Source organism: Dichomitus squalens (assembly GCF_000275845.1).
Source record: "Dichomitus squalens LYAD-421 SS1 unplaced genomic scaffold DICSQscaffold_7, whole genome shotgun sequence".
In the NCBI taxonomy this organism is placed as follows: Eukaryota; Fungi; Basidiomycota; class Agaricomycetes; order Polyporales; family Polyporaceae; genus Dichomitus; species Dichomitus squalens.
The window spans coordinates 1,351,058-1,372,004 of NW_006766889.1; the positions used below are offsets into that span (position 1 = coordinate 1,351,058).

A 20,947-nucleotide genomic window follows, 5' to 3' on the forward strand; every position below is an offset into this window, starting at 1 on the left:
GTCACGGACGTTGGACAGACGCCCCTTTTTGCCGCCCATTCCCTTTCCTTTGACGCCCACCTTCCATTTCCGGACCGTTTCCTTTCCTAGCTCATCCCAGTTTGGACACTGTAGATACGTTCCCGTGATCGCCATGCCCTTGCCTTTTCTTTCTCGCCCTTTGTTCCCCCTTTGTCATCTTCACTGCCTCGCTCTCGCGCCTTGTCCTTGGTTGCTAAGCAGCCCCTCTAGTATATAAGGACCCCCCTAGGCGCTCCCTAGTCCCCATCTCGACCTCTTGGTCATTGGGACTAGGTGAGTGACCATAGCGTTGTATCTCTCTCCGATTGCTAATGTATAACTTGGTCATTGGGACTAGTCTGTCGCTGCTTGCGTGAAGGCTAGCTTTCGTCGGTCTCGTGCCTTCGTGCCGACCGCCGCTCTGCCCCGTCGAGTTTTCTGATACGTTTATCCCTCTCTCCCTCGCTTTTCCCCCTTTCGGCTCCTCGCCGCTCGCCTACGGGGTCGTCGCCGAACGTCGACCCGGGTCTACGCGCCTAGTCGCCGCGACACCCATCTGATAAGCCATAGCTATCGGTATACATACTACTAGATACATGTACGAGTTCAGGGCGCTTGTCTCCTCCGGATTTCACGGATACTCCGCCCCTGTAACTCTAACTCGCGCAGAAATCCTCGGAAGTGTCGCCACGTGACAAAATACCGGTGACTCGTAACTCCAACTCTTTGCCGAACAGGCCCTGAATCAAACCGCATCTCTCCTCTAAAATTGTGACACAGGTTTGCGCGCCTCTGACAAATGAGGGTCATCGGGGATCCTGGACCTGGTCGAGCTGTGTTGAAGCTGTTCGGACGACGCCCATATCAGCCAGCAATGAACAATACCATCGTATCTCAACGTTAGCGTCGAGTCAGTGCGAATACCGATACTATCCCACGCACGAACTTGCAAAGGATTTGGAAGTTACACCCCCCTATACGAGGCTCTCTTGCCCCGTTGGCATTCAAAATTTCTAAGCAGGTGTGAATATGTCCCATTGACCTTGCTGCAAATTCTCGAAAGATCTGAGTAAGGGGATGGAGGTACGGCATGCTTCCGGTGAGCAAAACTCGTCGAACCCGCGAGTTCGCAACGTAATGCAAAGCATCAGTAACGTGCAGTCACAGCGGCATATTTGAGCTCCGCTCGGCATCATAATCTGTGCCAGTCAACATCCGCGTATATCCTCCGCTCGCTTATTACCGGAGTTTGAACCCGTCACCTCCTCGCTCTCTTTGTCACGCCCTTGATTGTATTGTACAGTTGTACTTCTCCTCGCCACTGAATCAAGAATCGGGTGACCTGTGTCAGTATTATGGTTGTTTTTTAACTAATTTTTGGATTTTTGGATGTTTTGAAGGCATAGATCAAGAGAGATCTACATAGTAAGGACCAGAAGCGCTCTTACACATAAGCCCGATAGACACCACTTCTCGGGTATGCTCCCTTTCGCTCATCCCTTGGCCACCAAAATTTGAACAGTGTGATGATTATATGTCATATACACATGTACCAAAAATGAAGCCAAACGGACAGGAGGTCGTACTTGAAATCGTGTTTTGCACCACCGTGCAACATTTGCAAGTTCGTGCGTGGGATAGTAAGGTATTGCACACAAACACCCAAGGTGCATCGGTGGGTGAGGGTTCAAGCTGAAGCTGTCCGCTTAACACTACGTCAAAGACATGCAAGAAATGCGATAGTCCATGAGAAGGTGTCACTACAATACAAGATCACTCCAGACTACAACAGACATGAAACGTGCGACGTCATTTTCTCATGAGAGCTCGGCAAAGCCGACAGCATTTTCGTCAACAGAGAAGACGGTGTAGACATTCTTGAAAAGACTATAGGACAACCGTTTTAGGGATCGCGTCCACAAGGAGTAAGACTTGAGATAACTTACGTGTCGCCGAGGAGCCAGACGTTGCTGCCAAGGCCGAGGTCGCCGCCAGAGATGGCACCAACACACTCGCCAGATCCGCTCTCGGTCTCACCAAGGCTAAGGCTACACATTGCAAATCTCAGCGATCTGTGTCAGTTGCACAACTCAACCAAGACGTACTTGTCTGCGCTGATAGCCCAGTCCTTGCCGCCCCAGCTGAACGAGACCTCAGGCGCAGAGTCACAAGGGTAGGAGTAGAGACCCTGCGAAGAGTCGTACACCTTCGAGCCGGAGACGGCTGACCAGAACTTCTTAGCAGCGGACGTGGGCGCGGTGATAATCGTCGAGCCCGAGTCGATGACGGTTTCGAAGTTGGAAGCCTCAGTCTTTCCGTTTACAGACACGGATGCGCCGCCGATCTGCCAGAAGCCGTCGTCGCTGGAGAGGTCGTGGTACTCGATGTCACCTGAGTAGAGGTCCTTGTTCGTGCCACCGATGAAAAGCTCCGAACCGGAGGAGGCGAGCTTGAAAGCGAAGACGCCCTGATCGACGACGCCCTGGTCGACGGCGGTGAAGAAGAAGGGGTCGTGGCCGAGGTTGGAGATTGAGGCAAAGCCGAGACCGAGGAGGCCGTCGGCAGGATCCGACTGGAACTCGGACGACTCCTTCGTAACGGCAGCAAGGTACTGGCCGGTGACGGTGACGCCGCCGACAGTCACTGCAGAAAACGTGCGTTACTAATTACAGTAGTGCTGCCAACGAGATGGCGACGTACCAGTGTCGGTGTAGGGCGTACCGGAAGCAGTTGAGCCATCGCCATAGCTGATGGAGAATGAACCGCTCTTCTTGCTACTGTCGGACGAGGAGCTGGCCTTGTACTTGGCGTGGCTACCGCAGGTCGTGCATGAAGAGGAGGGAACCCAGAGATCTGACGAGCCAGTGTCGAAGTCTACAGTGAAGCTCTGGGCAGGGCTACCGATGGTGATCTTCCCGGTCCACTCGAGGTCGTCTTCCTGATCAGTGAGCTTTACAGCGCCACGCTTCTGGAAGGACTCGGGGACGGTTGCCAGGGGCTTGATCTCAGCACCCTCAGGGAACGCCTGACGGCCGACGTTCTTCTCGAGGTTGATGAGGTTCTGGCGGTGCTTGCTAAAAATCAAACGGCGTGATCAGTCACTGTGGGCAACGGATGGCATTCAATGACTTACTTTTTCAGCTTCACGATCTCACGAACTGCAGCTTCATGGTTGAACGTGCCATCCGCGTTCTTCAGGCTGCCACGCTTCTGGAGGGGGATCCGGATACCAGAGGGAGCGGGCTCGCGAGCAATGGGGCTCGCAGAAGCGACGAGCGCGAGAGCAACAGTGAGGAGGGTAGCCTTGCAGAACATGACTGGACTGATGCGGGGCAAGTCGTGGAACCTGAGAGGAAGGTGTGGAGGCTGAGAGCAGGAGTGAACCTGATGCTGAACGGCAGACGAGCGGACGACTTTTATACTGAGACCCCATATTCGAGAAAAAGCTCAGAATCACGGTTGGCAGTCGTCGGTTCGTGCTGTGGTCCGACGGCACACATGGCGTCGTGGGGTATTACGGAGACGACATGGCTGGATACGCAGGCCGTGATGGGGGTATCCCTCGGTTGCCTGCTGAGGCCGATCGTTCATACTTCCGGGCGTTGATGGTGCTTCTATCACAGCGAACACTGAGCAAAAGGGTGCACAGTCAGCTATGCGGCCCTTCGACAAGCTTGCATCTAGACACATGGGGTGCGCGTTTAGTACAATGGCCATGCGCGCATGCAGGATTATTTTTAGCCTCACAGCGGATTCCATCGACGCTCACCGGGGGAACCGAGTCCGCAGACGTGATGAACTTATGATCCCCGCGTGCTCGCTCTCTATAATTATATGATGCAGCGTGCTCGCTGTCAGCGAAAGAACGATTGCATAAGAAGAGCGCGATTGCGTACTGAGAGAGCGACAACGTTTGACACTCTCGCGGATTGCCGATGCGGCGCTGCGGGTGGGTCAATATGATTCAAGGAAACGCGATGCTACATACTCACAGTCCCAACGAGAGCTTTTTGCGCTCTGATGAGCTTGTCTCCCGCAAAGCGGGTAAGTATGTACACAGGACGATGTCAGGTAGAAAGGCTGTCGTCGTTGTAGCAGGAGATACGTCGGGCGTATGTTGGGCGCTCCCCACGATGCTACGACCCTTCTATTCGGAGCTGGCAGTTCTCACACAGGATCTTGCGGCTCTGCTCGCCGAAAACAGCTCTTTGATTATTACGAGGGTGACCTGCGTTGAGTCCAAACACTCAATGTGACCCTAGGTGACGGTCTGCTATGACACGCACTGCGCAAGTCGCATTCAAGTTCACTTATCTTGAATCACTCACATGTCCAAATTGGCTGAGGACCATAAACGGCCGGACGACTTCAACACATTCCTCCGGCTGATAGCAAAAGCAAAAGGGCATCTGCGCCGAGTCAAGACAGGCCAAGCCGCCGCAGTGGAGACGTATTGGATAGACTTCTCGAGATTATTCCATGAAATTATTGACCTTCCGCAAGTATTTCGCTAGCGGTTTCTGACTGGTGAGGTTAATAGCACGTCCCCACGGCCATTTCGACCGCCTCGCGACCTTGAAGGGAATATAACCCGCGCAAGCACCAATAGTACTCTCATGATCAAGAGGCGCTAGCTACACGCCTTGAGTGCTCTTACATTTGATGCGAACAAGGCCCCTAGAAGAACTTATTGTAGATTCCTGGGACCAAGCGGGGACGTTGGCAACGAACTTCCAATGCCAAACCGTTCGATTTTTTGGAGGCATCGTTCATAAACAGTAGTATCACCGTTCAGAACGTCATATAATTCTAGAATGGCAAAGCCTTGCCGTTGCAATGCCTAGCATGACGTCTAAGACGGTTGTTGCATCGTTGCAATTGGCTGCTACTTCTTGCACTACTGCGACTTACAGATTTGGCAACGAAGGACATATCGCGATCGAAAGTGCGCAATGGTTCTCCTTCGATTTCCCTGAACATTTCTTTGTTACCTGGAACCGCCTTAGTCGGTAGAACCTGTCCGAGACCCTGAGCGAAGCCCGACAAATGTAGACTCAATGCATTCTCAGGAAAGCGCATGCATATGGCTTGATATCGGAAAGAGCTACACCGGTACAATCAGAACGTACACTAGGATAGCAGGGAGAATGGAAGCAAGGCGCGGCCAAAGAACAGTCCCATTGAAAGACATCTGAACAACTGACGGGGAAAGGTAGAGAGTCAGCAACGCTGTACCCGGCGACCAGGGACAGATGGTTACGCCTCAGGCCGATTGACACCGCTCGCAGGGGGGCAAAAAACCGAGGCCCTGCGGGCCACCACCCTCCAGGTTGAAGAGACGTTACTCACTGTATGTACGTTAACCGCCCACACATTCACCTCGGTGCAGCCCTAGAGCTGCTCCTAGCGGTCCCCTCCTCCAGTCTCGACAACGTCTCCTCGAGGATGAGTGCCCGATCGGCGTCCAGCCGCGCTTCCCACTCGGAATCCGTACTCACGTAGCTCTTCGGGCGGTCCTGCTCATCCTCCCCACCCTCCCCGCTACGGTTTGCCCGACTTCGCTCACTCCGGCCCACGCTGAGCGAGCTCTGCACCGACCCGTTACTCCTGGGCCGCTGGGCCCTCAAGGCATCGCTTAAGAAGCCCTGAAGGAGCAGCGTGCTCCCGCGTGTGTTGCCGTACGCGGGGGGCGGGGGGATGGCGATTATGTTGTCCTCGACGTCGCCGGTGCCCAACCCCGACTGCGCGAGCGCCGCGGCGTATGTCGGGAGCGGTGGACGGTTCCAGGGTGCGAACGCGATGGCCATGTCGCGCTCCTGCGACGCCCGCGTCCGCGCGCTGGGCAGAATCTCGCCCGGGTGGACGTGCCCGTAACGCTCGGCGCGCAGGCGGAAGAGGGTGCGCTCGAGGAAGATGAGTTCGGCGAGGCAGACGATGCCGAAGGCGACGTGAATGAATATCTGCGCGGACGTCGAGCTGAACACATTTGTCTGCGTGCTGTCCCCGCTCCCGTCCGAGTCACTTGAACCAGAGGACGAGCTCGATCCCGTTTTGTGCATCCGCTGCACGGTGAGAACCCAGCCAGCGATTGTGCCGCCGAACAGCGCGAGCTGGAAAAGGAAGATAGCGAGGGTGGTCACGCGCAGACCGAAGTACGTCGGTATCCGTTTTGGCTTGAAGAACGAGATGATGCTCCGCTTGCCAGTCGTGTTCGCGGTGTTCGTCGACTCCGCCCGGGAAGGTGAGCGCGGGGGCTGCTCGTCTGGTGGCGGGCTGAGCTCGGAGGACGACGGGGGGATTTCCCTGTCTGCCGGATGTCGCTCGGGGAGGGAGGTTGTTGAAGAACTTGCCTGACCCTCGTCCAACGGCACATCGTGAAGACCCTCCTGAAAGCCTATCTCCCCGCGCTTCCTCGGCAAGGGTCCTGCCTGCGGCCGTGGAGGCTCGTCCGCTACTGGGGATCCCGTTCCATTCACATCCTGCACCCGGGCCTCCTCAGTGGCCGTCGGAGAGGTCACCGTCGTCGTCGTTGTCACCAGCACTGTCGGCAGTTCGGCCAGCGGATCGGAGGCGGCATTAAGAGAGACGCTCGACGCCATCGCCTGCTATAAGAAACGAGCGGAAATTATGCTTGCGTCTGGCTCTGCCGACGCTGCAGCATACAAGAAAACGAGCAGACGAGAACAATGGTATGAAAGGAGAGCGAGAAAGAGAAAGGCTGCGACGTCCAAGGATCCCCCATCATAATTACTAGATCTGCCCGGCGTATCCAGGGACAGCTCAAATCGCAGTTAACAATCAGACGCACCATCCCCCGCGCTGATTGGTTCCCCTTTTCCCCCGCAGTCATTGGACGGCCTGTAGCGTTACTCCCGCCACAACCTGTTCAGTAGCACCGGTATTCGCAGCATGTCTTGCCAGCGGCCAATCCATCAACGATGATCAACCCCAGTATGTACTTAGACCGTCGAATCCAAACACCCGTATCGCATTCAACAAGCCCTGTCCAACTACAGATCCGCAGTGAGCTTAGGCTCTTCACGATACATGATAGAGCCCAAGTCGACGACAGTGTAGAACGAAAAGTTCTTCATCTCTGGTGCCTTGTTCGTCCCATGTGACCGCGAGGGCGTCCCGACCTCAACCTCTTCTGACGGCTCGGGGTCGTCTGACCGATACGTGTACGAAACCAACATGTTGAACTGTCCGCGTCGGCATCCACCAGCATTAGCCAGACGTCTTGTAGGTTTCCCAGAAGGCTGAAGGAACGGTAACTCACCTTGACGTCCCCACGCGCTTCCTTCGGAATAAGCACTTCTCCACTGACGATAGTGACGTTCGCCCGCTTGTCTACGATTCCCACCGAACGTGACTTGCCTCTTCCGTCCTTCCCCTTCTTCCCGCGTGCGTCCAAGAGCTCCACCCCGTCCTCGTCCAGGAACATGCCCTCATCCTCGTCGTCGTACTCCCATGCCTCTGCGAACGCCCCCACGGGGAACGCAGCGCTCGGCAGCTGAATCTGGAACGTGCTCCTGCGCGCGCGCTCAGCCGCCTCAGCATCCTCTGTCATGTGGGCGGGGACCACCGCCTTTGCGAGCCGTATCTGTATCGGGTCGTAGAGCGGGTTCGTGAACGCGAGGTGAAACGAGTACGAGTGACCCGCGATGAGCGCGCCCGCGGTCTGCTGCTCCTCGGCCGCAGCGGCAGCAGAGACCGACTTGGCCGACGAGCGTTTCATCATCTCGAGCGCGGCCTGCGCGTGAGGCAGGGTGACAGCGATGGCTGGCAGGTAGTTGGCAGCGACGAGCTTGATCTTGAACCTAGTGGACTGTGCCTTCTGTTCCGGCTTGATGAGGATGTGGCGGCAGCTGGGACAGCGCTTCGACTTCTTCGACTGCAGGGGTATTCGGAGCGGTTTGAGATCACTTCGCGCGCATGCCCATTAGTTTCCCCCAGATTTTGGTAGACACGCTGCTCACCTGGCGCGGAGCGGTGTCACCCAGCTGTTCGACCATCTCTGCTCTAATGATGCAACCTCGCCCACCGTCTCGAGATGCCTCAACAACTCTACATCTACCTCCCCGCTGAGCGCGGCTGCGTGCCCCACCTCCACTCTGCTCTTGTAGTCCGGGTATTCTTGCCTGTGTGCGGCCTTGTCGCGACCGATGCGAGAGCGTGAGAGGGGGTTGTACTTGCCTACCCCAGGAATGTCACGCGCGAGCGCGGACGAGGCTGCGGCTGTGATAGGGTTCGTATGGACGTGATGTGAGGATGCGCTGGGGAGGGCGGTAGAGGAAGAGGATGCACGTAGGAAGGGCTCAAAGTGTTCCTTCAGACGCTCGAACTCGAGCGATTCCGGTGCGGAGTCCTCAAACTTCTGTAATTGTGCTGGGTTGGGGTGGGTATATGCGCCTTTAGGTATGTGAGACTCAAGAAATCTCACCTGCGAGACCTGTTGGCTTCTCAAATGTGATATCTACTTCGGCCGAATCCCATCGGCAGTGATTGCAGTAGAGAAAGAAAGGAGGCTCGCCAAGAGTGGTCGAGACAATGGGAGACATTCTGGAATCCACGTCCTCTGGCGGGTCGGACGGGACAACTGTGAGAGTATTCCGACAATTCGGACATAGGAAGCAGTTTCGCGCGCATCTATCGCGACGAGTCAGCCCTTCGCTGAGACCCACTAGCTCAGGAAGACATACCTATTCTTTTCTGCACGGACGCTAGCACTGGGGACCTCGAACAAGCAGTTGGGGCAGTAGTAGCCACTCACTTCCACCAAGACGCATCTGTTACATCTGACTGCATCACACTCCTCGCAGAAGAAGAGGTTGTGCAGGGCGTGGAAGCTGTATGAAGACGATGCCAGGTGCGGAGGTGGCGGGTAAGGCGACTCGGCCAGACATGGACAATAGTATTCAATCTTCGGGGCCATCCTATAGTTTCAAGCCTTGTTTCAGAACTCAAGACTGAACGTGTGCGAGACCGATAGGGAGAACGCGATGGATTGAGGTCGACGAGGGTATCGCATGTAGAGCAGGTGCAGGCGCTTACATACACGATATCGCTACTTAGACAGGCTGAGCCGCTGAGGCGCAATCAAGAAGCACTAGAGTGAACATTGCCTGAAAGCTTGCTCAACACTATCCTGACTTGCGACTGTATGTCCATCTTGCTGGTGACTTACTTATCCATGCTCAGGAGTCTGTAGGACTGACTGTCATGCACATGGTCTCCGGCAGGTCAACGTAATCTTGTCTAGTATTGTACAACGAAATATGATACATAGAGTGCGTCTTCCTTTCTATGCTCTGCTTCAGCACCTCGTTCGGCTGATGCCACTAGACGCACAGCAACTCTCGGGGGAGGTCAAATGCATTGTCGACTGACACATGAGCAAATCAGAACCTCGTTGGGAGCAGCTTCTGTTGCCCGAGTTCCGGCACGACATCTGTAGAACGGCCCGCGGCCTACACACGGCTGCACTGTGCAGAGGGCGGGTCTCACAAATATCGATTCTTGGTGAGCGTTTTCTCCATAGATGCTTCAGGAAATGCACTTTTGTTGGCGTTGGTTCAACATACTAGTTTGCATCGAGCTCGAGCATTGCAGTCAGGGGCACTATCTCGTGCATCGCAATCACCATGCTGCCCTAGGGTGCCTGAATGAAGTACGTCTCTACCCCAGAATGTCCAGAACCCCGGGCTGTGGCACAACGGAAAGAAAAGACAAATATACGACGCAGGGACTCGAACATGAGCTTGATGGAAAGAGGAAAAAACACACGACAAGTGACCAAAATCTAGTCACGACAGAATGGAGGAGATCTGCAAGCACTAAGCAGAGAACGTCTATGAGGATGGTGGCTTCGGAAGCGACGTTGACGAGATGGTCAGGGGCAGGAACCAACTAATGGTGAGGACAGGACGGGATTAGACAACAAGACCAGGGCGATAAGAGTGTCGTATGTAGCACAGATGAGCTTAATGCAATCCAAAGAGCAGCAAGAGTCTCCTAGATTGTTACACAGAAGATCAATTATAGCTTCATGCAGGCGAACGCACGATGATTCGTCGGTCTCGGTGGCGGGCCAGCCTGTCGGTGTCGCGGGCCGGGCTCTCACACGGTCCGACTGCAGCCGGCGGACGCCAGAAACATGTCGGTGAGGAGACAGTGTTCCGAAGTCCAGGACTTTTAAGAAAATGCTCAGAGAGTACGGCGCAAAGCCAAGACAACGTATGAAATGATGATGCAAGCACGCGCTGCACATACGGACAAAGTAGAGTAACCACACAATCCACTATCAAAGTCGATGGAGAGCCTCCACATCTTGCGATGATCATGGTCGAGCGACGACCTATTCATAGGGATACTTAAATACCTGCGAGTCTACAGCACAATCTATCTATAATCGTTAGCGTCTACAGCGAACCTACGAAGAATCTACTACAGCGAGAAACATGGGCTTCGACGTCCTCTACGCGGGAGAAGCATCCAGAGGTGGGGGGAGGGGGCCAGGTCACGGAACACGGCGAAATAGAATAGAGAACCGCCGCCGCCGTGTCCGGGTATCCTCCCAGGGCTCTACGGGTTACAAGAATAAACGTGCGGGCGGAGCAGCGTCTGTAGAGTCTAAGCGACAATGCGTGATGGGACAGGTCCGAGTCCAGGCGGCGAGACGGTACGTCAAACGGGCGCGCGAGCAGTCGTGAGCACGGGATTAGCGTCGCGGGGGCGGGGATAACATTAGTCGTGAGATTTAGAAGCCGGGCGCGAAGAATGGATGTGGGTAGGTGGGATGTATGAATAGCGGTGGTGATACATGGGAGCGAATAACCTGCAGAGTGGTGGGATCTATAGCTGGCATGAGAAGAGATGATGATGGAAATGGGTGAATTGAACGTAGAGTAGGAGCGGAGCCAACGGCTCGTCCTGGGTATCGTCCGAGACTCGTAGCGCGAATGTGCCAGACCAGAAACAGTAGCACTAGCGTACAACACGCCGCGTTGCTTCTTCTAGCGCCCACCAGGTGGGCCTGATCGCGAGCATTCTTCGTCGGCGAAGCCAGAACTTCCACAAATTCTCTCGCGGGACCCGAGACGCGTTCTCGTCGGGTCTGGCACTGGCACCACACTGCTCCGCGCCGGGGCCGGGGCCGGGGCCTAAGCTTACTCACGCGCCGAGCCCAGAAGCGGCAGCGAACTCGCTGAACCCAGGAAGCTCCACCTTGCGCTTGGTCGTCTCGCGTTCCTGGAGGCTCATCTCGCCCACCGCGCCATCCAAGCTCCGTCTCCGTACCTCCTTATCGGCCAACATGTCCGAGCGGTTGGATGGTGACGAAGAGGAAGAGGGAAGGTTGAGCGGGGGCAGCTTGATAGGGGGTGACGCTGAACGAGACCCAGGCGTTGACGTGGGCAGAACCTCAGAGAAAGTTGCCCGGGAAGGCGTAATCGTGCTGTCGGCGTGCGACGACGGACGGGGGCGCGGGTGTATGGGCGTCATGCCGAACGCAGCGCGTACCGAATGAGCCAAGTGAGCGTGATGGTGATGGTGCGTGGCCACCGGGTGGTGCGACGAGCGCGCATGATGCGCCGACGGCGGGGACGGCGCACGCGAACTCGATGCGCTACTCGGATCCGCGAAGTTCAGGGACTGGGTCCGGCTGCGCGGGCTGCTCCCGCTGCTGCTCGGCCCACTTGACAGCTGCGGGGTAGGCAGGGACGTAATCGACGTCCTGTCGCTTGTGTATGGGATGTGGAAGCTTGGGGGAGGCATCGAGAAGTGCTCCGCGGATACGCCGTGCGCTACGCCGTACGCCACGAGGTCCCCAGAGCTGCTGCGCTTCGCCATGCGCCCGCTCAGTGTGCTGGCAGATGGGGGACTGCCAGCGATTGCGATCTTGCGGTTGCGCGCGTCATAATAGTGGCCATATTCCTCAACGGGACTGTCAAGCGACGGCGGCGGAAGACGGAAGGGCGAAGGAGCGCGCGACGGACCGCTCGAATGAATGTTGAGCGTGCGGAGACCGCCGAGGAAGGGGCTTGTCGACGGCGTGAATGAGTACTCCGTGCCCGCGGACGTTTTGACGCCATGAGCAGGCCCATAGTGAGGCGCCTCAGCAGGAAGGCGGTGCGTTACAGGAGGTGAAACGTGCGGGGGTGGAGACTGCACCGCATGCATTGAGTCTGAGTCCGAGCTGATTGGCGAAGGCGAGTCTTCATGTCCGGGGTGCAAATGCGGCCTGTTCGCTGCAGGGATGTGGTACGGATGCGACCATAACGAGTGCCCATGGCTATGTTGGCTATGCGGATGCTGCGACCGCGGAAGCGCATGCGAACCCTCCACGACGTGACCTGATGAATGGGGATGCATTGACAGGACATCGCGTTTTAAGTTGCCAAAACTGCGCCGCCGCGCCTGGTTGACGGTAATGGCTTCGTCGTCCACAGGATGGGAGTCGCGCTCCCTCGAGACGCCAAAATATCCATCTTCGCCAGCGGGGAAGTGAGATGAGAAGAAAGGGGTGCCGAGGGGCGTGTTAGTCGCGCTTTTCGTCAACCTGCCGTGACCGGACATGGTGTCGGCATGCCGTGCCTCGTACTCCGCACGACGGAGAGCTTCCAGACGCCGGACCTCGAACTCAGCTCTCCGCACCGCCTCGTCGCGCTCCAGAGCATACAGCTCTTCCATGGCAACGCTCGACAAAGCGGAGAAAGCGTTCGGATTTGATGCGTGGTGGTGAGGATGCTCGCCCGGATGTCCGGCCCGGTGATGCGACACGGGGTATTCGCTCGCTATGGGGTCGGCGGAGTACAGAGCTGTTGGACGCGCATAGGATTCGCCCTGTAATGACTGTGTCAGCTCGTCTGCGACCTCATTATCACGCAATCAACGGCGAACGAGTAGGTGCGAAGCGGCAGTCGCAGATGTGGTGTCAAATGGTGCGTGACCCACGTACTCACCTCATCGTCGCTGTTTGCTCGGCTCCTCGCCTTCTTCTTGACACGAAGGCTCGACCCTCTTGTATAGTCCGCATCAGCGTTGTATGCCGCACCCGATAATCGCCCAGCGCTGATCTCCACGCTGCCATCGGCTATGTGCTCGATCTTCGCTTTGCCTTTGGCCTTGTGGCCATGACTTGAGTCTGCAGCGCCGGCGTGGTGAGTGGTGTCATGGTTGTTGTGTATGCGAGAGTGCCTCGTGAGTTCGTCGGAACGCGAGAAGCGCTTCTCGCAACCAGCGAAAGTACACTCGAAGGGCTTCTCTCCGGTGTGTGTGCGGATATGCCGGGTCTGTGAGGGGGAGATAAGAACATAGGGGTGACTGAGTGGGTGACATACACACCTGGTGTTCCAGCCTGCTGAAGGCACGACCGCAGAGCGGGTACGGGCATTTGTATGGCCGCGCCACGACTTTCTCCTGGGAGTGCGGGGGAGCTGGAGGAGACGTCGGGGGAGGCATTGTGTCCATATCCTTTTGGTGGTGTAAGATAGCGTGGAGGTCCATGGGAGATTTGACGGAAGGGAAAGGATGGAGAGACGGGGAGGGTTATTAGTACCTGAGTGACGGACGGTTACGTATTTCGTTACTGACCTGGAGGAGATTGGTGTAACGTGGAAGGCGAAGCGATGATCTATAGAAAGGGCTAGGGTTCGGGGGGGAATCGGTCGAGGAAGGCCTGGTACGGCGGCAAGGAGGAAGTGTGGACTTTGGAAGTGGAGATTACCCCGCGTTGACTGAATGGCGGATGGTGCCGCACGGCGACGTGAGTGGGAGAGGAGACGGAAGTGGCCAGGGAGAAGAAGCAGAGATGAGAGAGATGAGGGTCCCACCGTGGATGATCCGGCGGGCTTCCAGACGGACTGGGAGGTGGACGAAGCAGGAGGATGGGGGCGAGAGCGAAGCGGGGTCGGCGCCAGAAGAAGCGAGGAGCTGGCAGGAGAAAAGGCTGTCCACACCCCAGGGGAGATATCACGGAGCTTGGCAGATGGTCGCAGCCGTAACGGAGTCCTAACGTCAGAGAATGGCAGGGGACCGTGTTGGGCGCCGTGGGGTGAGATGAGGGGAAACGCTGAGAAGGTGCCGAAAGGGCACCAGCCGCTGCGTTCTTGTCCTTCCTGCGGTCGAAAATTTGCAGCTGAAAACGAGCGAGATGCTGACAGGCGGGGACACCGAGCACAATATTAATCGATGGCGCGAGCCACGCCGGACGTTGTCTCGACACAGGGCAGATACGTTTCGCCATCTCCCGCCACGATGGACTCCGGTCATGCCTGCCAAATCCGGAAGCGTCGCCTGCGATAGCAAACACCCACACCCCTCCCCCGCTTTCCGAACATCTTCCGCCGGCAACCGTCCGCGGCCGGGTGCACTCCCCTCGTCCCTCCGGCCCCAGCGTGCCCCGCCGCGCCCTCTCACGCTCCCAACGTTCTTCCACATATTCTCTGCACTCCCCAGGAGGCGGGGAGCAGGCGGTATGCATTGCGAGCATCGCCTCCGGTGCCACCCCGACCCGCCCGACACACGTTCGGTGTTTCCATTTCGTGTTATCAGCAGCCTGGTCTCGTTGACATTGCGGGGCAGGAACGAGGCTAGTCCCGCGGCAATCCGCCATCTCAGATGTGCATGACGCGTACTCACAAACGACTCGACTGTGCCGCCGATCGCCTCCTGGATCACCTCACTTATCTCCAGATCCAATCCGGCCAGAAATCACAGGCCTCCGCTCCCATCAACGTCGACTGCCCCCCATATGGGGCCCATGGGGGGCGGGGACCTCCTCATCCCGACCCTATCGTTGACACAAAGTACGCTGTCGCCATATCCATCTCGCGCCGGGGCTCGCCACTCTTCTCCAGCGCTGCTCGTTTGTTGGTCTACCTATCACTGTATCACCCCCCCGCCGCCGTCCTCGCCGTCTCGCCGAGTCACGCCCCGGGCTTTCACGAGTAGTTCCCCCGCAGTGCTCGGCGGTTGCATTCGGTCGGTACACGCACTTGGTGACGCTATCGCGGTCTAGCGCGGTCCATGCAGCCTGTCTCTGATAGTCTTGCGACTGTTTGGGCTACGCTGATCCATTTCTCGCCACGCCCAGTGTTCGCCCGGGTACACACAAGAAGGTTTGCCGGCATGGTTTCGTATTCTTCAGGACAACCTCCTTCCTCGAACCAGCGATGACGTTGGGTTTGCGACTCTGGCGCTTCGTTTCTCTGGAAGACAGAGTCATCTTCTTGATATTCTCTCAGGGACGACGGGAGCACTCCGCGTTGGCGAGTCTACCCTGTGCTCAGAATCGCGTCAACTCGGACCTTGTTGTGAGCCGCTGGGTCATCTCGCAGAAGAACGTACGGTGCACGCGCTCATCGGGCTGCCAGTGTACGTCGTCGCAGCGTCTCGTCACATCGTCATCGTGGTCAGGCGACGTCCTTGACTACGCCCCCACTGACGCACTGGACGGAAGTCGCGTCTTGGTTTTCCTGCTCGAGACTGCTCGCGGCGCGGCCGCCATCGCCCAGAAACCTCGTGAAGAACCTAGGAAGCGCCGAATGACCTGATCTTCCGGAAGCATTACGTTGCGGCGACGCTACCTCCACATTCTTGGGTCCTTTGTGCAAGCTAGAGGTGCCAGACCAAGAATCTAGACGTGCTCGCGCCGCCGTTAATGGCAAAAGTGGCATACAACGCGCGTAGATCTGGTGAGCACCATCGCAATGAACCTCGGCCGAACCATGTACGTGATCACTAGCTGGGGGCACAGCATGTGCACGCACATCTGCACGCATGCTGTGCCGCTTGCTGTACGACCCGAGGGTCATGTCCATGCGAACGTGCCCTAGGGCAAGAACACATCTGGCGCCATATATCCTCATTTGCCACAGCTTCTTCGACCTTGCTGTACGGCTGAACTTCGCTGAGAAACTTGCCCCTGTCCACTGTACTAGTACAATGTGCAGCGGGGGCACGATGACGCGTCGTGGGTACACGCTAGGTACACGCTGATCATAGTAAAAGCAAAGTAGCACAGCGTGCAGCATTAGTGGCTGTCGTATGTATGTGTCTTCTGTCCGTTCGTCCTCCGAGTTTCGGCGAAGCACATATGAAGAAGGCGCGGCAGGACGGGCCGCATGGTTCTGGTACCCGCACCAGGCACAGTACGCACTTCTTTGATCACTCACAAAGCTCTAACTTCTGCCTTGAGAACAGAACCTACTCCACCTTTCTGCTCGGCTTCCGGCGATGAGGCGGACTGGAGCCACAATGCTTCTGAGCGATACCGTCTCTTTTCCTTCCAGCCCGTCGGGCCTCTCTGGGCTTCGTTTCAGTCGAGCTTATGCGTCCTCTTGCTACCCTGCCTGCATTGCGACGCCTCCCACAGGCAACTGCGGGGAAACCCTGAGAATGAGGCGAAGATCCTCCGAGCAGGCCCCTTTCCCCGCACTTTAGCTCAATCCGTTTATCATCAACACACACCCCGCGTAGCTCCGGGCGGGTGCTCTCCTGCCATCGGGACACCCTTCTCGATTCCACGAGTGGCACCGAATTGGCGCAATCCTTGAGCTCGGGACGATTTGCTACCTATTAACATATGCGCCGTATGCACGGGCACCCAAACGACTGCACCCATTTGTACTTGGTACACGGCGTATACCAGTAAGTCCATTACCCAGTCCGGCCGCCATGCGGGCACAATTGGAGCTTCGGTCACGAGCATAGCCTGGGCCTCGACAATCCCATCCCAAGCTGTGCATCTACTCAACATCGCCCCCCTTCCCGCCTTTTCGCCCCTCCCCCGCTTCTTCAGGTGTTCAGGCTAGGCCACTTCGAGCCAACGCAGGCAGCGCGGGCCGTCTCCCTCTGTGTATTTTTGGCGACGCGCTCACGAACAATAGCGGCCGGTGATTCAGAACCTTGTCGGGCTTAAGCCCTCTACCCCGCACCCCCTCGGGGCGTCCACAAACTCAGCAAAGTTCGAGTCCCACCTCGACAGGTGTGGCCCCTGCGCCTGGCCCCAAGTCTAAAGGCTACTCCCGCAAACCTCGTCCGATCTAAACGCCGTCCCGTCCCACGCCCGTGCGAGCGGTCCGAAGGACTATTCTACGCCCTATGGACGCGGGTTCTCGCCGATGCTCGTCGAGGGCGCTGTCGACGTCGTACCTAGCTAGACACTGTCACGTCTTCACAAGACTTTGAAGGCGCACCGTACTTTCTCCGTGGGCGGCGGGCGTGCGGTGGACCAGAGCAAGCCAGAGCAGCCCGCTGTGCCGTGGCGAGAGCACACGACTCGCACATACATTGGCTGGACGGGGCAACATAAAATGCAGCATGCTCGACGGTGCGTCTCTGCTCGCCGGCCATCGCGGGACCCTGCTTCGTGCGACGATCGCGCCCGAAGGCACGCACGTCCTCGCCCCTTTTATCCGTCTGTGCACGGCGACCTTTCGGTCATCACAGCGCATGGTGCGAGCAGCTTCGCACCGCCGCTCGCATAGTGCATACACGTATGCCGACAGGGCAGGCGCACCGAGGATAACGCGACGGCACCCCCGGCCTGTCGCCATGGCCAACGTGCATGCTTCCCGGGTTCCTCGCGACGTCGACGATCCATGTCTCGTCCAGCACGAGCATGATCGGGATCCGATAGGGGACGCTATGCTGTTGCATTTGCGACGATGTGGCGTCAGGGAGAACTGGCGGAGGGGCGTCCGGAGTTTTTCCGCCTGTGCAACACTTGTGCCAGTACAGAAGGATAGGAGCGTGCTGCGACGCACGGGTGAGCAGACCCTCGCGGGATGCTCGTGGATACCTCTTATTGCGCCATTATTATTCTTCGACAGGGTATGCAGCAATTTGATCGTACGCCCTAGCTCATCCAAACCTGGGCCCCTGTACCTGGCAGGAAGGGCTGTCTCGCATCGACGGAGATATGCATGCTGTACTCGATGTTCTTTGTATGAATCGTCGGAATTATTGCTCTCCTCTGAGCACCTCGCCGCCCGATCCACGTCCCCGTGTGCTACCGTCGGCGTAGCCGAGAGCGGTTCCTGGGCGCGCTAAGCGCATCAATCCCGCCGATCGACGTCTTCCACGGAGATCTTGATTTCCCGACTGAGGTCTAACCTAAAGGGGACGCATACATACATCGACACAAGTGCGTCATACCCTCTGGCGACCAGAGCAGAAATGCAGGGACCATGGCATGAAGACATGGTGGTGTTGTACTAACGTCAGGGCACACATGAGGCACGACAAAAGCCAGGGGTCACTGAACGCAGCAGGGCGTTTGATAATGATTGCCGGAGCAAGCAACCGATACGGCGCATTTGGTGGTACCGGGAGGCTATGTAGAGCAAAACAAAACAAAAAGCGATAATATGCGATAGCATAACGACTGGAAGCGAGAACAGCGATCCAAATGTACAACTTAAGATCCTACATACCCACCGGCCGCGTGCCCTTGGTTTTCGCCAGCTCGTCCAACAACCTCGCCCGTTCGTTCAACAGTGCGAGAGTGTACTCGGTCGTCGGCGCGTTGTGTGGGGTGATAATCCGCCGCGCACCGCTTGCCGAGCGGAGGTGTGGCGTGGTTTGGCTGAACGGGTGAGGCTGAGACGACAACGGAAATAAGCTTGGATACGACTTTGCTCGCGTGCTGGCGGAAGCATGAGCGGCTGCATTGGGCGGTGAGCGCCGTTGATAGTAGAACTGAAGCTCTGAGTTCTCGTTTGCTCTGTCTATCCAACCATCGTAGCGGAATGGAACCGGCGTCCTCGGGGCAGAAAGGAGATCGTCCTCTGCTTTGTCCGCATCCACGGTAGCGCAATGACACATGGATGTCGCGGCGGATACATCCGTCTCGCCATCGAAGAGGAAAGAAGGCTCCTCAATTTCGTGAATACATCGAGGTTGACGCCTTCCAGAGCTCGCCGAAGCTGTGCTGTGGCAAAGTAGGGACGGAGGGACGGACGGGAGAGATGGCAGCTCCGGAAGGGTGTGGGTGATGGACGTAAGCTGCTCAGACGCGACGGACGACATGGTCGTGTCGGAGTCTGCGATGCCGGTATGCACCATACATAGATTGGAGTGCACACAACTGGTCACAGTGGAGTGCGTGGACGGAGATGTCGCGCGCCGACATGCGTGTGGCGGCAGTGATGGAGGTGGATCGTCTTCGGCCTTCGATGGTCCCGCAAGGATACCTTTCCGTCTGCCCAGCCAGCACAACAGCTCTCCGACAAACTCGACCTCTTCTTCCTCTCCGCTGGCTACCCGTCGTGGATCGAGCTCGCTCAGTCCTACGTCCTCCCCGCTCAAGACGTCATTCTCTAGTACTCCGAGGAAGATCTTCATTGCCTGGACCTTGTTCGTGAAGTCATGTGATGCACGAACAGCGGAAGATATTGGTAGACGTGTTTGCATAATGGACTCCAGTATGCCCAGAAGAAGGCCTGGTGTGAGGTCCGATGGGGTTTCGAGCACGAAGGGGAGCGGAATGCTAAGTCTTTCAAGGAGTTCATTGAGGTCGTCGACGAGGTCGGAGTTAGCGTGTGGATTAGTGCGCGAGACATCCATGTTGAATGGGGCAGAGGCCACGATACGCGAAGGGAGCAGTCAAGACGGCTAGGGAGAGCATGCAGACGTCGTGCACGTAAATGGTACGGACACGCTGCTTGCAAGTTCGGCGGTTCGACGCCCGGACCGCTGCTCCGTATATTTGGCTGTATTATGCAAGAGCTTCTGATCCTAACATGAGCAAACACCTTTCACTGGCATACTAGGTGTTGACTGTCACTGGCATCAGTACTCTCATCACCACGCCCTTTTCCACGTAGAAAATGACTAGTACATTTACATATTGTGATACCAACGTCTCAGAAATCCTAGCTCCTCCGCTCCCTATTCAACGACAGCAACCAGAGTGCTCCGTACGCGGCTCCGATGTTTGTCTGGGCCATGATGTTATTCACTCTGTCAGCGTCTCTTAGTATGTTGCGTGAGCTCAGGAGACCACAGATCACTGACCCTTGCTTTCAACAGTCCTTCGGCAGTTCATGCATCGAATGACGGTCCCAGTCCGTCCACAGCCTCCAATATTCGTTCTTTACGTTCGTGAAAGTTGGAGCGATTCCCCGAGACCGCCAGCACTTCCACAGAGCGCGGGGATCATGCTTTGTATCATCCTCTCCTGAAGACCACAAAGGCTCAGGAATCACCTCTTCCCAGTCCTTTCTGGGAATGGAGACGAGGCTGGTAGGCGGCGCCTCGGATCTAAGCGGGTGGCCGCAAAGGGCACGCTCTTCAGCCATGCGGACGTAAACGTCGTCCGAAGTTGAGATTCCCTTCACCTTGATGTTCAACCACTCGAGCATCGGTGCAGGGACACGTAATCCTCCGTCGCCGTCGGTGGAGGAGACTGGCGTCAGCGTCCTCGCCAGGGTATCAAGGCCTTCTTTGGTCCTCCCGTCGTCCTTGTCGTATGTGCTCCTCAGTGTAACAGTCCGCAGGTGAGGAGCGTCTTCCATCAGCGAAGCTGCACAAGCAATGTGGCTAGGATCGGCTACCGACACCCGGAGTGACGTCATGTCGCCCGTCGACAACATGGCGTAGAGATGTGGCACGATGCGGGAGATGGCCCGCCCCGGTTTGTAGTATTTTGTGGTGAGGTGGATCCAGAGCGCAGAATGTGGTCCTTGGGCGATGATGTGGAAGTGGCCCGGGTGCTCTGCGCTAGGTTCCGTTTCATCCATTTCGCCGTACGGCAGCCAGTGGAGTACTTCAAAGTGAGTTAAGCCTTCTATATGCCGCAAGATCGGGGCGAGAGTGACGAAGACAGGAGGTGGCGGGTATTCCGTGGCATCACGATTATGATAGCGATGAAAGTTGTCCTTGCCTGGTGACTGTGAAGCTATATGAAAGCCCCATCGATTACGCAGGTGGAGACGTTGATGCC

At 57.0% G+C, this 20,947-nt stretch overlaps 9 protein-coding genes across 9 annotated transcripts; 2 read left to right on the top strand and 7 right to left on the bottom strand.

Annotated features, from left to right (window-relative positions):
* Positions 1-1,760: 1,760 nt before the first annotated feature.
* On the bottom strand, positions 1,761-3,676 carry DICSQDRAFT_83284 (acid protease). Its single transcript, XM_007364019.1, has 5 exons — positions 3,134-3,676; positions 2,701-3,074; positions 2,106-2,643; positions 1,947-2,048; positions 1,761-1,887 (listed from the first exon to the last, which is right to left on the bottom strand). The coding sequence occupies exons 1-5, from the start codon at positions 3,313-3,315 to the stop codon at positions 1,818-1,820; spliced, it is 1,266 nt and encodes a 421-aa protein (XP_007364081.1). The 5' UTR covers positions 3,316-3,676; the 3' UTR covers positions 1,761-1,817.
* Positions 3,677-5,399: 1,723 nt separating this feature from the next.
* DICSQDRAFT_41795 (uncharacterized protein) lies at positions 5,400-6,437 on the bottom strand (the record flags this gene model as incomplete). The annotated part of the gene is made up of 1 exon (XM_007364020.1): positions 5,400-6,437. A coding segment is annotated over one exon (1,038 nt), but the record flags the coding sequence as incomplete, so codon positions are not given.
* Positions 6,438-6,967: 530 nt separating this feature from the next.
* Positions 6,968-8,990, bottom strand: DICSQDRAFT_83288 (dynactin p62). The gene is made up of 5 exons (XM_007364021.1): positions 8,703-8,990; positions 8,444-8,649; positions 7,980-8,388; positions 7,280-7,925; positions 6,968-7,202 (listed from the first exon to the last, which is right to left on the bottom strand). Exons 1-5 carry the CDS (start codon positions 8,933-8,935, stop codon positions 7,011-7,013), a joined length of 1,686 nt encoding a protein of 561 aa, XP_007364083.1. The 5' UTR covers positions 8,936-8,990; the 3' UTR covers positions 6,968-7,010.
* Positions 8,991-12,857: 3,867 nt separating this feature from the next.
* DICSQDRAFT_55873 (uncharacterized protein) lies at positions 12,858-13,461 on the bottom strand (the record flags this gene model as incomplete). The annotated part of the gene is made up of 2 exons (XM_007364022.1): positions 12,858-13,292; positions 13,345-13,461. 2 exons carry the CDS (start codon positions 13,459-13,461, stop codon positions 12,858-12,860), a joined length of 552 nt encoding a protein of 183 aa, XP_007364084.1.
* Positions 13,462-15,130: 1,669 nt separating this feature from the next.
* DICSQDRAFT_154022 (uncharacterized protein) lies at positions 15,131-15,713 on the top strand. Its single transcript, XM_007364023.1, has one exon. It carries the CDS (start codon positions 15,174-15,176, stop codon positions 15,552-15,554), a length of 381 nt encoding a protein of 126 aa, XP_007364085.1. The 5' UTR covers positions 15,131-15,173; the 3' UTR covers positions 15,555-15,713.
* Positions 15,714-15,899: 186 nt separating this feature from the next.
* On the bottom strand, positions 15,900-16,781 carry DICSQDRAFT_134990 (uncharacterized protein). The gene is made up of 2 exons (XM_007364024.1): positions 16,201-16,781; positions 15,900-16,143 (listed from the first exon to the last, which is right to left on the bottom strand). The coding sequence occupies exon 1, from the start codon at positions 16,622-16,624 to the stop codon at positions 16,460-16,462; it is 165 nt and encodes a 54-aa protein (XP_007364086.1). The 5' UTR covers positions 16,625-16,781; the 3' UTR covers positions 15,900-16,143; positions 16,201-16,459.
* A 541-nt stretch (positions 16,782-17,322) lies between these two features.
* Positions 17,323-17,851, top strand: DICSQDRAFT_145745 (uncharacterized protein; the record flags this gene model as incomplete). The annotated part of the gene is made up of 2 exons (XM_007364025.1): positions 17,323-17,770; positions 17,835-17,851. The coding sequence occupies 2 exons, from the start codon at positions 17,323-17,325 to the stop codon at positions 17,849-17,851; spliced, it is 465 nt and encodes a 154-aa protein (XP_007364087.1).
* A 608-nt stretch (positions 17,852-18,459) lies between these two features.
* DICSQDRAFT_12532 (uncharacterized protein) lies at positions 18,460-19,530 on the bottom strand (the record flags this gene model as incomplete). The annotated part of the gene is made up of 2 exons (XM_007364026.1): positions 18,460-18,589; positions 18,704-19,530. Coding segments are annotated over 2 exons (957 nt in total), but the record flags the coding sequence as incomplete, so codon positions are not given.
* A 497-nt stretch (positions 19,531-20,027) lies between these two features.
* On the bottom strand, positions 20,028-20,744 carry DICSQDRAFT_168418 (uncharacterized protein; the record flags this gene model as incomplete). Its single annotated transcript, XM_007364027.1, has 1 exon — positions 20,028-20,744. The coding sequence occupies one exon, from the start codon at positions 20,742-20,744 to the stop codon at positions 20,028-20,030; it is 717 nt and encodes a 238-aa protein (XP_007364089.1).
* Between the last annotated feature and the right edge of the window lie 203 nt (positions 20,745-20,947).

Coding starts and splice junctions, on each gene's coding strand:
- DICSQDRAFT_83288 (XM_007364021.1), bottom strand. CDS start 8,935: ATGGCCCCGAAGATTGAATACTATTGTCCATGTCTGGCCGAGTCGCCT. Junction 8,650..8,702: donor GTCCGTGCAGAAAAGAATAG/GTATGTCTTCCT, acceptor TCGTCGCGATAG/ATGCGCGCGAAACTGCTTCC. Junction 7,926..7,979: donor GTGACACCGCTCCGCGCCAG/GTGAGCAGCGTG, acceptor ATGCGCGCGAAG/TGATCTCAAACCGCTCCGAA.
- DICSQDRAFT_83284 (XM_007364019.1), bottom strand. CDS start 3,315: ATGTTCTGCAAGGCTACCCTCCTCACTGTTGCTCTCGCGCTCGTCGCT. Junction 2,644..2,700: donor TACGCCCTACACCGACACTG/GTACGTCGCCAT, acceptor CGTTTTCTGCAG/TGACTGTCGGCGGCGTCACC. Junction 2,049..2,105: donor TGGGCTATCAGCGCAGACAA/GTACGTCTTGGT, acceptor TGCAATGTGTAG/CCTTAGCCTTGGTGAGACCG.
- DICSQDRAFT_134990 (XM_007364024.1), bottom strand. CDS start 16,624: ATGGGTGCAGTCGTTTGGGTGCCCGTGCATACGGCGCATATGTTAATA.
- DICSQDRAFT_154022 (XM_007364023.1), top strand. CDS start 15,174: ATGACGTTGGGTTTGCGACTCTGGCGCTTCGTTTCTCTGGAAGACAGA.